The sequence below is a fragment of the Amphiprion ocellaris genome, chromosome 15, assembly GCF_022539595.1.
Source record: "Amphiprion ocellaris isolate individual 3 ecotype Okinawa chromosome 15, ASM2253959v1, whole genome shotgun sequence".
NCBI lineage: Eukaryota > Metazoa > Chordata > Actinopteri > Pomacentridae > Amphiprion > Amphiprion ocellaris.
Genome location: NC_072780.1, coordinates 20,409,151 through 20,427,347, shown reverse-complemented (window position 1 = coordinate 20,427,347; position 18,197 = coordinate 20,409,151). Strand labels below are relative to the sequence as shown.

General features: G+C 41.0%; 1 protein-coding gene across 1 annotated transcript in view; it reads right to left on the bottom strand.

The window, feature by feature from the left end:
• kcng2 (potassium voltage-gated channel, subfamily G, member 2) overlaps positions 1-16,361 on the bottom strand; it is a 38,218-nt gene extending 21,857 nt beyond the window's left edge. The window contains exons 1-3 of the mRNA XM_023263755.3: positions 15,588-16,361; positions 5,546-5,639; positions 2,612-3,506 (exon numbers count right to left, since the gene is read on the bottom strand). Of these exons, the coding sequence (XP_023119523.1) occupies positions 2,612-3,394 (783 nt within the window). The 5' untranslated portion in view covers positions 3,395-3,506; positions 5,546-5,639; positions 15,588-16,361. The remainder of the gene's footprint in view (positions 1-2,611; positions 3,507-5,545; positions 5,640-15,587) is intronic.
• Positions 16,362-18,197: the final 1,836 nt, after the last annotated feature.

Genomic DNA, 18,197 nt, shown 5'->3' with positions numbered 1-18,197 from the left:
ATCCTCAGCAGCAGAGGTGACTCTTGGTCTTCCTTTCCTGGGGCGGTCCTCGTGTGAGCTAGGTTTGTTGTAGCGCTTGATGGCTTTTGTGACTGCACTTGGGGATACATTCAAAGTTTTTGCAATTTACCAGACTCACTGACTTTCAGTTCTTAAAGTAATGATGGACTATCATTTCTCTTTACTTAGCTGATTGGTTTTTGCCATAATATGGATTTTAACAGTTGTCAAACAGGGCTGTCAACTGTGCACTAACCTGACTTCTGCACAACACAACTGATGGTCCCAACCCCATTAAGAAGGCAAGAAATTCCACAAATTAACCTTGACAAGGCACACCTGTGAACTGAAAACCATTTCAGGTGACTACCTCATGAAGCTCACTGACAGAAGGCCAAGAGTGTGCAAAGGGTGGCTACTTTGAAGAATCTAAAATATAAAACATGTTTTGACTTATTTCACATTTTTTTATCTTGAAGGTGTCCAAAACTTTTGAATTGTAGTGTATTTGAAATTGCCAATACAGTTTTTGCTGTGATCATATACAGTGTCTTTAAAGTACACTGCAAGTAAAGGAAGCGTTTGGTATTATTTTCGGTAATTATATAATTTGGTAAATGTGCTTTTGTGCTTTCTTTATGTGGAGTTATAATGTGATTAGCTTATGAGCATAAAGACTTTTTATTGCAAATGATTTGGTTTTGCTGCCTTTAATTACTAATAATCAGAATGTGCCCTGGAAAAAGGTATATCGACCCCTAATGCCAGCTTCTTGCTTTGGTGATTTTAAGACCAGTTTAGAAAACTATTCAAAATAATTTTGCAACTTCCTACCCAAATATTAGCCACCTGCCTAGAAATGTGACTGAGCACAGGAACCTGAATAAGCTGCAATTGTACATCCAATTACTAATCATCCACAGAATAAAGCCTACATAAAGAGTATGTAATTGAATATTGATACATGTACTTAAACAGAATGATGTCATGGATGACAAATTAGCATATGAAAAGTTTCAAAGCTACTTTTTTCATGAGGCCACAATCTGACCTTTTTCCTTGCAAAATGCAAAACACCAATTAGTAAATTTTAGACTCTTTTTTTTTTACAAAACCAAACCAGGCTAGTTTCAACCAGTCTTTATGCTAAGCTAGGCGAACCATGCACCAGTTCAATAAAGACGAACAAGACGTGCACTTTTACCTCTCAAAAAGAAAGCGAATGTGCATATTTCCTGAACCACTATTCCCAAGAATTTATATATTTTCTCCTGTTTTTCTAGTCTGCATATTCTCAGAATCTCATTATTCCACCAAAATGCCAAGACACCACGCACAGTGTACAGTTAAAATCCATCTCTTTAAATGAGGCATCCAAAAGGACATGATGCACAATATAAATGAATGTATTTCAATTTACTGTGTTTACTGGTCAGCAGGTCTAGATAAGGTTTGCGTAAACAAGCTTTAACTGTACGGATTAGGACTTCATGGCTACAATTTGCATAATCATGGTCTTATATAACAATAATGAGCTTATTTCATATTCATTTGAGCTTATTTCATATTCATTTTTGGAAGCAGGTCAAGTAAAATCATCTGCATGGGGAGAGTATCTGTCGGATTTTGCAAATACAGGACTGAAGCCTAGATCCATTTATTCATTTAAAGATGAGTGAAAACGTAGCCTTTTTATCATCTTCTTTTTGTGGATGCTGTCAATTATCGCACATATAGGGGAACGTGGACCTCGTGTTGCTATGAAGGAATGTATGTAGAAACAGCGGGGAGACTCACACAACAATGTACTATTCACGTGAAAGGAGAGGAAGCCTTGTTGTCCCAGAGCTTTCATCTCTGTCTGTGTCACGATGAGTTACAATAAAGCACAGAAAGACACAGTATGTGGGCTGCTCAACATAATCTGAATTCTACTGCAGCTGCTGTGAGGCACACATAGCCTTGAGGCTACATTGAAAAAAAAAAAAAAAAGAAAGGAATCCTGTGACTGGGTTCCCTTACCTTCATATTTACAGTGTTAATTCAGAACTGTGGTTTTCCTCATGAAAATCTGTTTAGCATAATGTTTTAGAAAGTTTCTTTCTGCAGTTAGATGCCACTGGGATGCAATGTTGAATTGCATATAGTAACACTCTGTGGGGCTCATAATTCATAGCTACTGTCTGCTTTATTGCTTTTCTGAAACTGGAAAATGAATCCTGTCTTATATATAATTCAGAGATGGAACCTTCTTGTTTAATCATGTTTTTTTAAAATGATTTTGCTGCCCAATGCTGTTGCTTTTGCTGAATATAAAACCCAGTATTTCAAAAGGCGTCATTCCAGAGACTAAATATGGGGGGGGGGGGCACAATTAGTTTGGGTAATTTAAACCTGTAGATAAGAAACTGTAAGTCAAGTGAAAGTTAAGCACTGAATAGATAGCATAAGACTACAAGACCACAGTTATCTGCCTTTACTTTGACAATGACTTTTGTGTTCGACCTGTTCCAGCTTGAGTAGGCTTGAAGAGGGAAGCATGATGCCACACAGAGGCTGTACCAGAGTCCCAATAGTTTTGTGTTCAAATGACTTAGCGAAGAGAACTTACCCTTTCCTCCTCCTCTCTGAGATCAGGCATGGTGCTGACACACAGCGTCACAGCAGTGATGGCTACAAATATCACTGACAGACAGGCGAAGATCTTCCCCGGCAGGCCAGAGTGGGGGTTCTCCACCATGTCCCTCAGCCTCCGCATGCAGCCCCCCGTAAAGGTTTCTTCTGGTTCTCCTGGAGGCTGTTGACTCTCCTCACAGGACTGTGGTGAGGTGAGCTCGGCCTCCTCGTCCTCCAGCCTCTGCTGCTCCTTGTACTCCTCCTGCCTGAGCCTCAGCTTCCTGAGGCAGCACCAGTCCAGGTTGTTCTCCTCCACCCCCCAGTACAGCAGCTCCTCCTGGAAGGACAAGGCGCACATCTCCCTCAGCAGCCTCAGCTTCCCTGCTGCCAAGAAAGTCACAATGATGCGAAAAGCGGACGGGCTTCGGTCGAAAAAATACTCATTACGGCTGCCGTCATAGTCATCGCACACGTCCATGATCTCGGCTTCGTTGCTGCAGCTGCGCAGTTTGCCCAGTCGGGTCAGAGGGAACTCATCCAGCGTGGACCAGGGGATGTGGTACTTGATGCCCCCCACATTGATGATGGCTGCCCCGTCTGCCAGGCCCATCTCAGCTCCATCCTGCTGGCGGGGCTGAGGCTGGAGCAGGAGCTGCGCTCGCTTGTAGAACAAACCTTTCTTGGACGTGACCTCTTGTGGGTTCTCCACACGCTTAAAGCGGAAGGTGGTGAACTGGTGTTCGGTGCTGCCTGCCAGGAAGGCCACCTCCTGGTACATCCCTGCAACTCTGCCGGGGGACCCTGTCCTGCACAGTGCGATTTGTGGGGAGCTTCACCAGGAATGTGAGGTGGCAGGGAGCTGTTCACCCATTCAGCAGCACAGCACGTCTCTGTAGGACGGAAGAGATAAATAAACGTTTCAGTTATATCACGGATCTTTTACTGTTAAGGATTGCAGGTCTGGATCCAGTCCAACCAATCCAAGTTATATCACAGCATGTACTGTAGTGTAATATTTTCTGGGTGCGATACTAAAAGTAGTAGATGATATAATTATGGCAAATGCTAATAAAGCTGAAGAATACAGTTAAAATGTATGTATGAAACTGCATAATAATGAAGGTTCTAGTCATCACTGATGTTTTTTATGATACTGTGTGTGTCTGTGGAGGACACACACACACAGCTGGAAAATCATAAAGTAAAACATGTATTACTGGTGTAAAGACAAATCATATGCTTTTTAGAAAATTATATATGGAGTACTCAAAACATAATGATGTAACCTTACTGCAATATAACTCTTTAAAGAGGTGTATAAAAAACTAAACAATACACAATGGTATAATATGCATGAACTCTGTCACAAAATAATAGGGGTAAGATGCGCAGGGGGTCTGAAGCAAAGGTTGAACATGTGAGCATGTTCTCTGTATAACATGATCTAAATCTAATGATAACCTAATGTCCTCTGTTGGGTGTGATCTAGGGGTGAAATATGATAACCTGAGGTCAAGATCTGACCTAACAGATTTAGAAAAGTATAATGGTGTTAAAACTGTCTATCAAAAATACACCCTATAGGCATGGAAGAAATGACCAACTCTCACAGCTTAAAAGATGATGCACAGCTCAGTATCTCTGGTTTTTCTTGATGGGAATAAATCACCTCTAGGGAATGCTCCTGTGTTTTTTTGTCGACAAAATAAATCCTGCTGCCTTCAATTGCTGACGTCTTCTGGTGATTTTATTGAAGATCTTTAAAGAAGCTTTTTGACATTTGAACACGGTCAAGTCTTAGACTCTGGCCCATGATTTGAGACTTTTCCTCATCAGTACCAAAAAGAAGTTAAAACTTCTGTTGCTTTCGCAAACCAACATTCACGGACACATGGTGCAGGGATGAGGCAGGAGGAAACAGACAGCTGTAGAATCCAAGGTGAGGGAAGTTAATGTATTGATAGCAATATACACAATATGGACAACTAAGTGCATGCAGGAGGGGAGTAACAAGGACACAGAAAAAGAAGGAAAAAGCTTATACAGGTTGTGTGACTGACTAGGAGTTTGTGGTGCACAAACATAACATGGACCTCTTAAGTAGGTGCACAGGGCTCCTGGTCAGTTTATCATATTACCATAAGATTTATGTGGAGGTGTTTTCATGAACATCTGTGGCAAAATATGTTTTGCAGCACGTGAATACATTTTTGTATCTTGATTGTTTTTCAATTAATCAGCTGTGTGTGAGGTACCGAGTCCAACCCTGAATTATCTTGGTAACTATTTTGTTGCCTAAAACACAGCACCTTTTTGAAAGATGGAACCAACTTACTCAAGTGTTTGGCTTGACAAAAACACTACATTGATAGTTGGAACAAAATGTTCCAACTAAACCAATGATGACATTGTATCCATGTATTTATCAATCTTTTTGATTGATAAATAGATTTATAGATAGATCATAGAAAATAACTTTAGGTGTTCATGTGTAACACAGATATGCACATTGCTTAAATTAAATTATTGATTTGTTATTCTGAGTCTAGATATTTTTTATGTTTGGTTGTGTCCTGAATGACCATGTTGCTGGTTGGTGTATTGGCAGGCAGCTAACCAGATACTAAACTTTCAGATCAGCTATAAACATTTTAGATGAGGTTGGATGACCCCTCATAGTAACTACTTAAATTTTTTTTCCAAGTAAATCCATCCATCCATTATCTATACACTGTTTAATTCTCATTAAGGGTTGCAGAGGCCTGGAGTCTATCCCAGCTGACTTAGGGTGAAGGCAAGGGACACCCTGGACAGGTCACCAGTCCATCACAGGGCTACATAGAGACAGTCCCACTCACATTCACACTTACAAACCATTTAGAATCACCATTTAACCTCAAGTAAATCTCTGACATTAAATGTCACTTACATGTCCAGTCCAGCTGCGTATCATATCTTCAGGCTGTGAGAAGACACCCAGTCACCATCCAGCGTCATGTCTTTTAACTTGTTTTCGAGATTGACTGAAAACAGAACACAGAGGCAGACAGTCTTTTAAAAACGACCCACAATTCAAGATAGTTTAAAATTTTAGATGGGAAAGTCAGAAACATGTTCTTTGAAGAGTAATTGCAACAGAAGCTCAAAGAAAAGCAGCTTGATGTCATGCTGTGGCTCAAATCCAACACAAAGAAATTATTGGGGGTTTTTTCATCACCAGGCTATGGAACAAAGTCCTCTTTAACATACTGTAGGAAACGTATGCCACCATGCAGACCTAATCACAGCACCCACAGCTCAATATGAAGAAAAGCAGAGTCTCAGCTGCTATATGGAACACGTGGCATTAACATGTGTTCAATATTTAATCCATGTGCTTATGCTTTGTTTATTTTTTTATTTTATTATGGACACAGTGTATTATTAAAAACATTTCTGCTTTGATGAACTGTAGCCTATATCTTAAGATGCAAAGGACACACACTGTTACCATTACATGCTGTGTGCTGAGGCTGTACACACTTGTTTTTAAGCTCAAAATTGAACATTTAAAATTCCATACATTTACAGCTATTGACCTAATCCACGTGGTTACACTTCCTACACATGCTGATGCTGCTCCAAGTATTTGTGGAATAAAAAAACAAGGAGTTTAAGCTTTCCATAAAATATAAATGAAAATATTTCATTCACAACAGCAACACATATAAACATATAAAAATGAAAGAACTAATGGCTCAAACTGAAAAGACAAAATAGGGAGACGCCTCTCTTGAAAAATTATTTCCCTTCAGGTACACAATATCCCAAAAGTTCATTGTCCCCAGAAAAACAAAGCTCAAAGACTGAATCTACAATATAATCAATTTATTTAATAACTAGTATTTCCAGCTTTCATTTTGATTATGGCTTTCAGTCTTCAGGCATGGCATGTACGAGGTTCTTGAGTGTGGATTGGTTCTATTTTCCCCAACTCCCACACATCCCTAGAGTTGAGCTGTTTCATGGTGGTTGGTGGAGGACCGGTAAAGATGCGACTGGTCAGGATTCCCCAACAGTTCTCAATTGGGTTGAGGCCAGAGGAGTTTGGTGGCCATTCCTCCTTACGTAGAAAGCCAGGTAGATGCTCAGAACACCATTGCTGAGTCACGGACAGTGTGAGCAGGGGCACCATCTGGCATGAATATCAATTCTGAATGTCTGGTAAAGATTTTCCATTCAGTCACAAGCACTGATTTTTTTCCTCCTGGCCAAAAATGGGAGTGGTACCTTCTCTAGAATGTTGTTGGTATAATATTGTGCATTAACAGTGGTACCTTGAGGCTCAATGTGCAGCTCTGAGAGACGTGAAGCAGTGTCAGAAATAAACAGAGAGGACATTCATCAGAGGAAATCCAGTTCTTCCAGTCTTTTGGAGTCAGAGTTATGTACTTCTTTGCCAGTCTCTTCTCCTTTTGCAATGTCTTGAGTCGCTGATTACATTGCCTCTTGTAAGCTTTCAGCCCCAATGTTTCTGTTAAATAACAATGCACAGTAGAAACATCTTCTTGTGACTGGTGTCTTGCTCATCAGATCCTTTGCTCTTGCAGTTAGGCCAGATGGACGTCCTGAGTGAGGCAAGACTTTGAAGGATCCTCCTTTGTTGTACCTTTGCCACCTCTTCTGCACCCAGTGGATACTTCTACCAAGTGCTCAAACTTCCTGCTAACCAGTTTTTCCTGTATTTTGAAGAGTCATGGATACGAATCTCAGACTTTGAAAGAGTAGCTTTTCCACCTTTATTCTTGGTCATGGTAACAACTCTTCCAAAATTTGGTTTTGACACATTTTGGTCAAGCAAGAAATATATATACTGAGACCTGACAGTTTGACCAGACAAGCAACCAAACAGTACCAGATTGACCGGGTGGAACCCATTTTGGTGATAAACAATCAAACATATTGTCCAGTTGGGAGAAGGAACTTTTGGGACACGATGTACACCTAATAGTGTCAGATTCTTTTTATTCACAGATAACAGAATGATTTTCAGATGTACTGCATGTGTACCTGTTTCTATAGAGAAACAATTATCCTGCACTTGTAAAACCTTTCTGAACAGATTTACCCAGAATCTATTGCGATCAAGCAAAAACACGCCTGCTTTGAGGAGGTCCTGAAGGACTTTTCGACTCCATCGAGACACTGATGTTTGACTCCCTGCTGTTATTGCTGAATCAGAACAGAGTCATCAGACAGAGAAACATGTCAGTCTGTGTGCACTTCTTTTTTCATCCTCTGAAAAGCTCCTTAGATCCGATGAAACATTTCAAAAGTTGTGTTTTCTTTACAAGTAGAGACATTTCTTGCGTTATTTAATATGAGTATCTGGGTACGCATTCCAGATAAGTACAGCAACAGGCCAGCCACTGATCTTTTGCTTGCTAACGACGACTGTACTGGGCCTGAGGCAGTTCAGCGGATGTAGGGAGGCTCGCAACATCATCACAACAAATTAAGAGTAGGAGCCCTGCAGCTCTCCTCAGAGTTTGCTCCTCTATTGTGAGGCCAATTATTCTGAAACAGGTCGCTTTCTCCCAGGGAGAGGTTCAGAGAGCAGCACCTCTACAGCCACTCAGCAAAGTGCTTCTGACAGGGGCAGTTTATTGAGGATGACACTGCACCCAGGGGTGGCTTCAGAAGAGAGAATAAATTGAAGTTATATAGGAGGAGCCAAAACCATCAAAGAGTAACATGTCACACACTGGGACGTGAATATCGGAGATTTTTCATCAAATAAATGCAAGATGAAAGCATCTGCAGCTGCATGTGTCTGAAAGAGTGTGTTTTGTTTAGTATTTTTTTTAGTCCTCATTAAAAAAGCTTTTTGACATTTGGGGAGCTTTTTGATTTTCTTGCTGAGAGTTACATAAACAGCTCTCATGTCTGTTCATCAAATGTGCCGTAGCAAATAGACAAGTAGTTAGCTTAGCTTAGCATGAAGCCTGGAAGCAGGTGAAACGACTGATCGGGCTCTGTCCGAAGACGACAAAAACTTAGCAATAAAGCAACAGCTTGTAAATTTATTCTTCAGTAGAAACACAAAAACATAAAAATAAGCACAAAGAAAACAAAAGGGTGTGTGATGAAAGCAAGCAAGCTAACATCAGGGGCTGCACCTCTTCGTCTTGAGAACTATTTATTGACCAAGGGAGACCTGGTAGGAATTTAAACAAGGTGCTTATCGGCTGAATTTTTTAAATCCTGATTTGCATGTTTCTTAATTCTTTTGTTAAGCTAAGCTACCTGTCCCTGTGACTGTAGTCCATCCTTTTATTGTTTACGTTTATTCAAAATAGTCAATGAAAATCCAATCAGAATCACTGACTTTAAGGAGTTGGTATTCCAGGTAGCTGGAAGTCTGATAAATTGCTCCAAGTGATGGTACTGGACTCAGCATTGCTCAGGTCTGATGACTGCAAGTTTGGAAATACAAAGCAAAAATATCTGTTGGTGTGGAGTCCAGCTTGATTTACACTCCTGTGATAAATCTATGCAGAGCCTTTATTATAGCCTACACAAGTGGCCAAGTTATACGCATCTATACTGCGTGTGTGCAGATATTTGAGTTTATGGAACTTTACCTGGAACCAACTATTGCTGTGTGTTTTGTGTCTATGTTTTGTACATTTGTCATTGCTTTTAAAGGTGGAGTCTGCAGCTAATTAGCCTTTAGTTAGCATGTGCCAGATTTACCATTGCATCTTGTTCCTACTGCCACCCCCCAAAAACATGCTCAATTGGTGATTCTAAATTGTCTGTAGGTGTGAATGTGAGTATGATTGTTTGTCTCTATTTGTAGCCCTGTGATAGACTGGTGACCTGTCCAGGGTGTCCCCTGCCTTCACCCTAAGTCAGCTGGGATAGACTCCAACCCCCCACAACCTTAATGAGGAATAAGCAGTGCATCGATAATGGATGGATGGATGTGGTTTTATCTGTACAAAGCACAAAAGTCATGTTCTTTGCTTTCATTTTTTGATACAAACTACTCTTGCCACATGGGGCTGCACAGTGGCGTAGTGGTTAGCACTTTCGCCTTGCAGCAAGAAGGTCCCTGGTTCGCGTCCCGGCTTTCCCGGGATCTTTCTGCATGGAGTTTGCATGTTCTCCCTGTGCATGCGTGGGTTTTCTCCGGGTACTCCGGCTTCCTCCCACAGTCCAAAAATATGCTGAGGTTAATTGATTATTCTAAATTGCCCGTAGGTGTGAATGTGAGAGTGATTGTTTGTCTTTCTATGTAGCCCTGCGACAGACTGGCGACCTGTCTAGGGTGTCCCCTGCCTTCGCCTGAGTCAGCTGGGATAGGCTCCAGCACCCCCCGTGACCCTAGTGAGGATTAAGCGGTGTATAGATAATGGATGGATACTCTTGCCACATCCTGTTGATCCTCAGTGCCAGTGTGACTCTATTTTAAATTCTGGATCTGGATCCGTGAGAAACTGATTAAAACATTCCATACCAAAACTGGCACCTTTCTCTGGTTCCTTGTTCAGAAATAGTACCTGAAGAAGACAGAGTACTTTTGAATCCTGCATTGTTCTTTTGCCACCAGTTGCTCATGCAAATATAATTTACATGACTCTTTGCATAAATCTGCAACCCATGCATCACTGATCTCTCCGCCTTCTCACATCCTCTCAGTCCTCCTCTTCATAAAAGGCCTGAAGCAGACATCTACTTTGGGACGTAGAGATTGTGAATGGCACTGAACGATCAGCTGACAGGCTCCTAAATCTCACTGCTTTGTCTCCTCAGAGTGGCTTTTTTTTGTCACTGACAGTCTGCACTCAAAAATATGAGGACAATTACGTTTCTTGCCTGAAGAACCAGTGCCGCAATCAGTGGAGAGAAAACGATTTTATAATCTAGAATGACACAGAATGTCTCTCTTTAAGTGTAATAATCATGGAAAAAGTACTTCTCATGGTATAATCATATATGTACGGCTGATGGAGGAGATGAAGAGTGATTGCTCGATTTTAAGTTGCAGGAGCTGCTGATTTAAAGCAGGGCTTTGTCTCTTCAAAGAGATGCGTTATTATTGATCCAATACCCAGTGTGCATAATTGAAACTGGCAAAACAGAATGGCCTGCTTTCTCCAGTATGAATTATAAATGGGCTAAATGGTTTGACTTGCTCCAACTCAAAGCCCATTGTTTGCTTATTTTAAAAGCACAAAAAAAGCACTTTCACTACTGCTGAGTTTGGAGCTGAATTATTTGGAGATTTGCTTTTGCAGAACAAATTGGGGACCAGCAACAAAGCCAGAATTGGATCTGAACACCACTGACCCTCCCACACAGTTCACTGCCAACTTCCATCAAAATACATTTTGTAGCAAAACTGCAGAACAACATAATATTAGGGCTACAACTACCAATTAGTCCGACCATTATTTATTAATCGCTAGTTAATACAAGCTCAGAATGGGGAAAATAGCACTCACTCTTTGAGAACATGGGAAAACCACATTTTCTGTAATTTTTACATGGAAGAATTGAAACAATGAATCTCTTTAAGTACTTGGCAAATAATTTTCTTTCAAATATCCACTAACAAACACACTGCTGACTTGTCCTCATTAATATAAACATTATGCAAAACAAATATCTCCTCTGTGTTTGGGCCTTTCATTGACATGAAAACTCTGTTTTAGGTTACTCTGATATTTTTTAAACATGTTTGGAAGTGTAGATTTTCAAAAAAAACCTCCAGTTTATGTGTATGTGTGTGGACACGTAGAACTGAGATTTTAGGAAACAATGATGTCAAATTTCAATTTGCTCACACTCATTGTTGCTTTGTGTGATGAGCACAAAAAACAACAACAATGGTGGATACATACACTGCCAGTCAAAAGTTTTAGAAGACCCCAGTTTTTACAGTTTATTGGAAATTCTGCATGTTAATGTCTCATTGTACTCTGACATGAAGGCATAGAACAAATAAACCAGTGAAATTTAAAAAAAAAAATCTTGAAACCAAAATGTATTCTGAACTTTTAACTCATCAAAGTAGGCACCTTTGGCAGATATAAGAGCTGAACACAATCGTGGCATTGGTTGCTTTGCTTTCACTCTTCTGTCCAGTTCATCCCAAACCAGCTCCATGGGGTTTAAGTCTGGAGACTGTGCTGCCACTCCATGTTTTCAAACTTACCATCTTGTTCTTTTTTCCTAAGGTAGTTCTGGCATAGCTTGGACTTATGTTTTGGGTCATTATCTTGCTGTAGGATGAACCCCTGACCAACTAGGAACATACCAGAGGGTACGGCATGGTGCTGCAGAATGCTGTGGTAGATGTTTTGGTTCAGGGGACCTCTCTGTACAGCCGTGTTGGCGGTGTTTCATGGCCCAGGCAAGCCTCTTTTTCTTCTTCTGACGTCTTAGCAATGGTTTTCTTGCTGCAACTCAATCTGTCAAACCTGCAACGCCAAGCCATCTCTTCACAGCTTAAACTGAGACTTGCTTACTACGACCACTTGCTTAGAAATGTTGTCCTGTGAGCCGCCTATCATCAAGCTGTTAACTCTCAGAAACTTGTCTTCAGATTTTGTTGTGGCTTTGGGTCTTCCAGACATCTTCCTGTCAGAGTTTCCCCCAGTTTCTGAGTGTCTTTTGATGGTGAAGAATCCTGTACTCACTGACACCTTGACTTTCTTCGCAATTTCTCTGTAGGAAAGACCTACATTTTTAAGTGTTATGATCTGTCTCTCTTCTATTGTTAATTGCCTTTTCCTTGCCATTTTTATAGCAACACACTACTTTCTACAATACAGTTCAAGTAACACTCTGGAGGATATGGTACTACGGTGTGTTCCAACAGTACTTTTATGCAGACAGAGGGGGTTGTAAGTAATCACGAAAAGTTGGGACAACTGTAGGATTTGGTAGCAGCAACTTTCAAGGCTTGATCAACCTCCATTGCTGCAGAACAGCCTTAAGATGTTAACCCATTTCTTGTTCCCTGAAAAAGGCCTTTTTGTATAATTCTGAAATGTACATTATTTTTCAGTTTTAGGTAACCTTACCTTTTTTTAACCTCTGGCAGTTCACCACTTACCTTTGTACCATTTCAAGCTATTTACTGGACTTGAACTACTTGAATTTCAAAACTGGAAAAATCAGGGCATTCTAAAACATTGACCAATAGTGTATGTCAGTAATTTTTACATTTGGTTGGCACTAACAGTTACAAAGTAACAACTTAACTTGTCATTGCTGCACCACTAAACGCAAAAGCTTATGTGTCTGTTGTGCCCAATATTACTGGGTGCATAGCATGTACACTTTCGAATCTGCAGACATCATGACATGACAGAATGTTCTTCTCTGTATTTGATGCATTATTGATGTAGATTAGCCATGACATGCTTACGTCAGGATTTGTAGTAGCTTTTGTGTTGTCATGCGTAAAGAGATGTTTGTAAAATGGTGGTTGAGACGACAGAATTTTTAAAAAGATAGCCATCTCAAAATATATCTTATTTCATATAATACCATGGGCACAAGGAGGACGTTAAATTTAGGACACGCTAAACATATAACCATGCTAACAGATAATTATTTAAACTATTTTTCCCCAGAATCAGACTGCACCTTTAACTATACATGATGGCTGAACAAGGTTTTCACCGTGTTAAATCGGAGGGGGAAAAAAAACACAGTTTCCTCCACTGACTGTTTTTATACTCAGCATCTCACAATGAGGTCTAAGTGCTTGTTACAACCACCTGACAGAGGCACATTCTTCATTTGAAATGAGAATGATGAACCACCTTCGCAGCCAAATCTGACAGTGTTTCTTTATGCAGTCAAGAGTGGACAGAGTGATGTGGGCAGTTTTTGTTCGGAATGCAGAGCTAACTGAGGACATGGTTTTTAGTACTATGTGCAGAAACTTCCACAGAGGAGCTGACAGGCCATTTTTCAGACAAACACCAGACAAGTGAGCCCCATTTCATTTTACTGGACAACTTTCAAGGCTACAGGGCCAAAGAGTGCAATGAATCGTGACACACTGGACGGTTCTCCTGTCCAGAGGAATGTGTGCAGTTTTGCTTTGCACGTTCTGTGCAATCTGTCTGTATGCGGCATCACACAAAACACGGTTAATTCTGGTTTATGTTAGTGATGTGTGCCTAGAGTTTGACTTGCAGGTTCTCTCTATGCATTTTTTATTAGGCAGAATGTAAAGATGCCCTGCTGTTGTTGCAAATAAGCGGCGCAAAACGTCCCCCGGATAGGCTTCAAAAGAGGTTTCGCTACATAATCTTATGCACAGCATGTGTCCAGCTGACACTCACACACCCTTTGAGTAAGCTGTATAAAGCAGCGCTGTGCTGTTGCTTAATGCACTGAGATGCAGAATGCTGTCTTTGGCTATGTTTGAATATATTAACTTTTCATAAGTCAGTTTCAGAGAACACTTTGTCCGCTCACTTTTGTACAGACCCACCAGAAATAGTGTGTCACCACTGCTGAGCCTTCAGCACCCTTATACTCGGTCTCTCATTATCGCTCCTCAGAGGAGTAACACGCACCGTGACAATATCTAATTGAAAATTAAACCTGACTTGGAGCCTGACACTCAGTGTCAATCAGCTCATTGAAAGGGCTAGATGTACCAGAGTGTGAGACACAGAGGAGGAGATAATGGGCTCAATAAATTGCAGAAAGGGAAAGGATCCATTTGATGGTGAGCCTAAAAGAACATGAAGTTTGTGAGGAAGCAGTTATTAGGACGGAGATGGAGATCAGGGCAGAACACAGAAACGCAAAAAGGGCAACAGACGCCCACTTCCAAACACAGAAAAATAGTCTCATTATGTTCCTTTGCAAAAACACAAGTAGCCCAGCAGCTTTCTATCTCCTGCCCTCGTGGCTCTAAGAGTCTGCAGGGTTTTCTGCTCACCAAACACTCTGCTCCTATTAGCTCACCTCCAGCTACAGAGCAGGAGGACTAATGAGGAAAATAAGTTGCTGTAGATTTTTTTGGTTGCAGGTCAACCCTGATGCACAACATTCTGAAAACCACCACGGGACAGAGAGGACTGCCATATTCACCGCAATCACTTCTCATTAGCTCATCCTCTCTGGATTCAGGGTGGTGGTGGGTCCTCCGGTATTTGCTTTGAATTTATGGCTCAGCAGAAAGAAACATGAGCATCAGCGTGCACACATCAACAGGTTTATGATCCCTTGACGGGCAGACACTGACATGTATATGCACAATCCATACCAGAAAGTAAGAGTGGGGCTCCACTGAAAAGCATGAGAGCCGTTTTAAAAGCTTCTCATCTACTTAAGGTGGAACTCGTGGACTCAAATATTGGCAGGGAAATCTAATTACCCCAGGACAATCCTGCTGAAAGGTAAGATCTGAAGGAGGGGGAGCTCACATTAGGACTGCTCCCCCACAAATCAGATCAGATTTAAAGTCGAGTACTGCTGGGAAAAAAAGCTACATAAACAGCAAAGGTGATGATTTAATATGCATTTAAACAACCTTAAATGAAAGAAAACAGCTTAGTATACCCCTGTGACTCTCTCCATAGGAACAGAGTAGGAGGAGATGCCATGAAGCACCTTAAGGACACCTCTGGAAGTCCTTCCAGGAACATTAAAGTGGTGTTTAGTAATGAATAAAAAATACCAGGAGGACATTATGAAAGCACTAATTGAAAACATTATCAGCTGTAGTCACTTTACTGCTCCCTGGAGGAAAACCAAAGGGGTATTACTTGGAAATTGAAGGAGTTTGTCACATTATGACAGAAAATAGGGATAACAGACTGTTTCCTCGTTCAATATTTGATTGCTGTGATATAACATTTGAAAATCTAATAAAGCCAGAACAACATCGAATATGATTTTTCTTTTAAAATAAAATTTAAAAAACCCACAAAATTCCCAGTTGCCAGACTTACCCAGTGTGTTGTTGGGTTTGTGTCCTTCTATTTCAGGTTGCTCGCACGTACACGTCCCTCAATATGCAGCATGCCTTTAAGTTTTCCACGCAGATGGTGTGGGACATCGTAGTAAGAATTAATAGTGAGCTCACACCCCGCACGGAGTTTCGAGGCTTCTGAAAAGTCGCTGTTTAAACGCTCAAAAATATACGCGTCTGGAGAGCCTCCCTCCAGTAGAATCAATCATCCACAGGAGACGCCAAAGAGGTAAAAATGTTACTCCACACGGACTCTGTCTCCCTGTTCCTCTCCCCGTCAGAGCCGACGTGGCAGATGTCCAGAGGAGCAGGTGAGAGGCTGTTTCCAGCTCACTGACCGTCGCTGCGCTCCGCTCTGGAGGTTCAGGCGCGTCCTGAGCTGCGCTCCGCGGTGCGCTGCGCTCCGGCAAACTGCGTCTCTGGGAAACCACGACTGCTTCAGTACAGTTTCACAGCGTCAGGGGGAGCGTTTGTTATCTAGTTCTTCTCTCTGTTCTGTGATGAGCTTGAACTCAAATTATTATTATTTCCTGTCTTGGCTTCTCATCACCAAAATCTGACCTTTGAAGGAGGATTCGTAACGACTGATGCTTCTCTTAGCTGTGGTTTTAGTTCAGCTGATTGCTCATTTATGTCTTTTTTTATGTAGATCACAAGTTCATCTTATATTAACTGCGTTTGATGTATTTCTGAGGGGATTTACAGCTCTACAAATCGGAAAAGGACTGGCAGAAGTGGCTCATACAGTGGGACGTGCGCAGTATTTGCAGTTTGTGAGGCAGACCTTTCCATTAAGAGGCAGACACACCCCGCTGGTACAGTAGGTGTGGCTGTAGCAGCAGCTGAGAGAGAGACTGCCTTAACTGGCCAGTTTCTCTTTAATTCCAGTCCAGTCTGTCAACAGGATGTCAGCTCCACTGAGTGTATTCACAATGAGAGACAGCAGGCAGACAATAATTGCAGGAGTCTGATTGATGCTACAGTAAACAGTGGTGATGGCAGTAGAAGCATCCACTGGCAGCAGATCTGCTCTGCTAAACGCCTGCTAACAGCTCAGGCTTAAAGCTGCTGCTGCTCCTGCTGTGCTCACATAAGAAATGACTGTAGCCAGATTTTAAATGAGAGCTATTTTCACTGGCTGAAAATAGAATCAAGGACAGGCAATTGTTTTTTTGGGATTGCATGTTGGTTGCCGAAACTGACCGATCTAGTGTGCTGTAGTAGTTTGTGAGAAATAATAACTGGGCGACTTTATTGATGGATATCCCAGAGGTTAGAGAAATAGATTCGTCATGAGATGGTTGGTTTGAGATTAGTGCTTGACCCCTAACATATAAATGTGATAAATAAAAATCTATTTCAAACTGACATAACAGTGATTTGCTGTAATCCGAAGTTAGTGAAAGTTATACATCTGAGTATAGGTTCTTAAGCCTTTATTTGCTTTTGCTTATTTTGCATGCTCTGAAAGACACTGTAGCGGGCTACTTTGAAATTCTAGTGTTTAATGGGTTTTCATTGGATGTTTTTAAGACTGTTTTTATGAAAGTTTTTATATGGAAGGTCTTACGTGTTATGTGTTTTTTTATGCACTTTAAGTTCTGCACTTTCAATTTCATTGTTCTCATACAATGACAACAAGAAAAGCAGTCAGAGCGCAGTACTCCACCAAGGCAAGTCCTGATAAGTCCGCAGCGGTGGATTTGTAGTAGGATCACAATCATGTGATCATCAGCAGGCAGCTGACGTAGTGTTCACTTGTCATAGTTACAGTGACGCTGTGCCGCTATCTCACAATGACACTGAAATCTTTAACGAACTCGTGGATCCAGACTATAAGCCGCATCACTGCCAAAATATAATCACTTGGTCCTTGTGTCATTTCTGACCTTCCCTGAAAATTTCACCCAAATCAGTTTTGAGTAATGTTGCTAACATACAGACAAACAGAAGGACAGACAAAACCAAAGCCATTCGTCACATAACTCTGCCGTGTTTGTGATGGAGTCAGATCTGTTCTGTTTGTTGTTATTGCACCTTAGTGGTTGTTTTGTATATTCATTCATTTTTGTTACCTGAGGAAAAGAGGAAGTGAGGTCATGCTCATGAGGTCACTTCCTTCTAATCTCCTTCCTTGCCTTTAAAAGCCAGTCAGTGGCAGTCACACCTGTTTTGCTTCTGTTACCATCCACACCTTCACAGTTTGAAAACGGCATCATCTGTAAGTTCTGTTCGTTTCTTATTATGAAAGCAACATGCATGTATTATTATTAGTTTGAAATGTCATTTGCAAATAGGTCATCTAAGATATCGGTTGATTTCATTTATAGGCCACGTGTTCTTTGTGATGCTTTTGATTGTGTATGCGTCTTAATCAGTATGTTTGTAGGAGATGTTGTTTGCAGATTCATTAAGTTAAGAAATATTATTTTGGTGTTTTGTGAACACATGGTCTGTTTATATGCGTTATACTGATGCAATGTTTTGTTTATCTCTGGTTTTGTTTGTAGTTTCACACTTTATCCTGATTAAACTACCCAACTCAACACATTGCCTTTTCCTTGGAGTTTGATGAGGAGAGTGTTTAGCT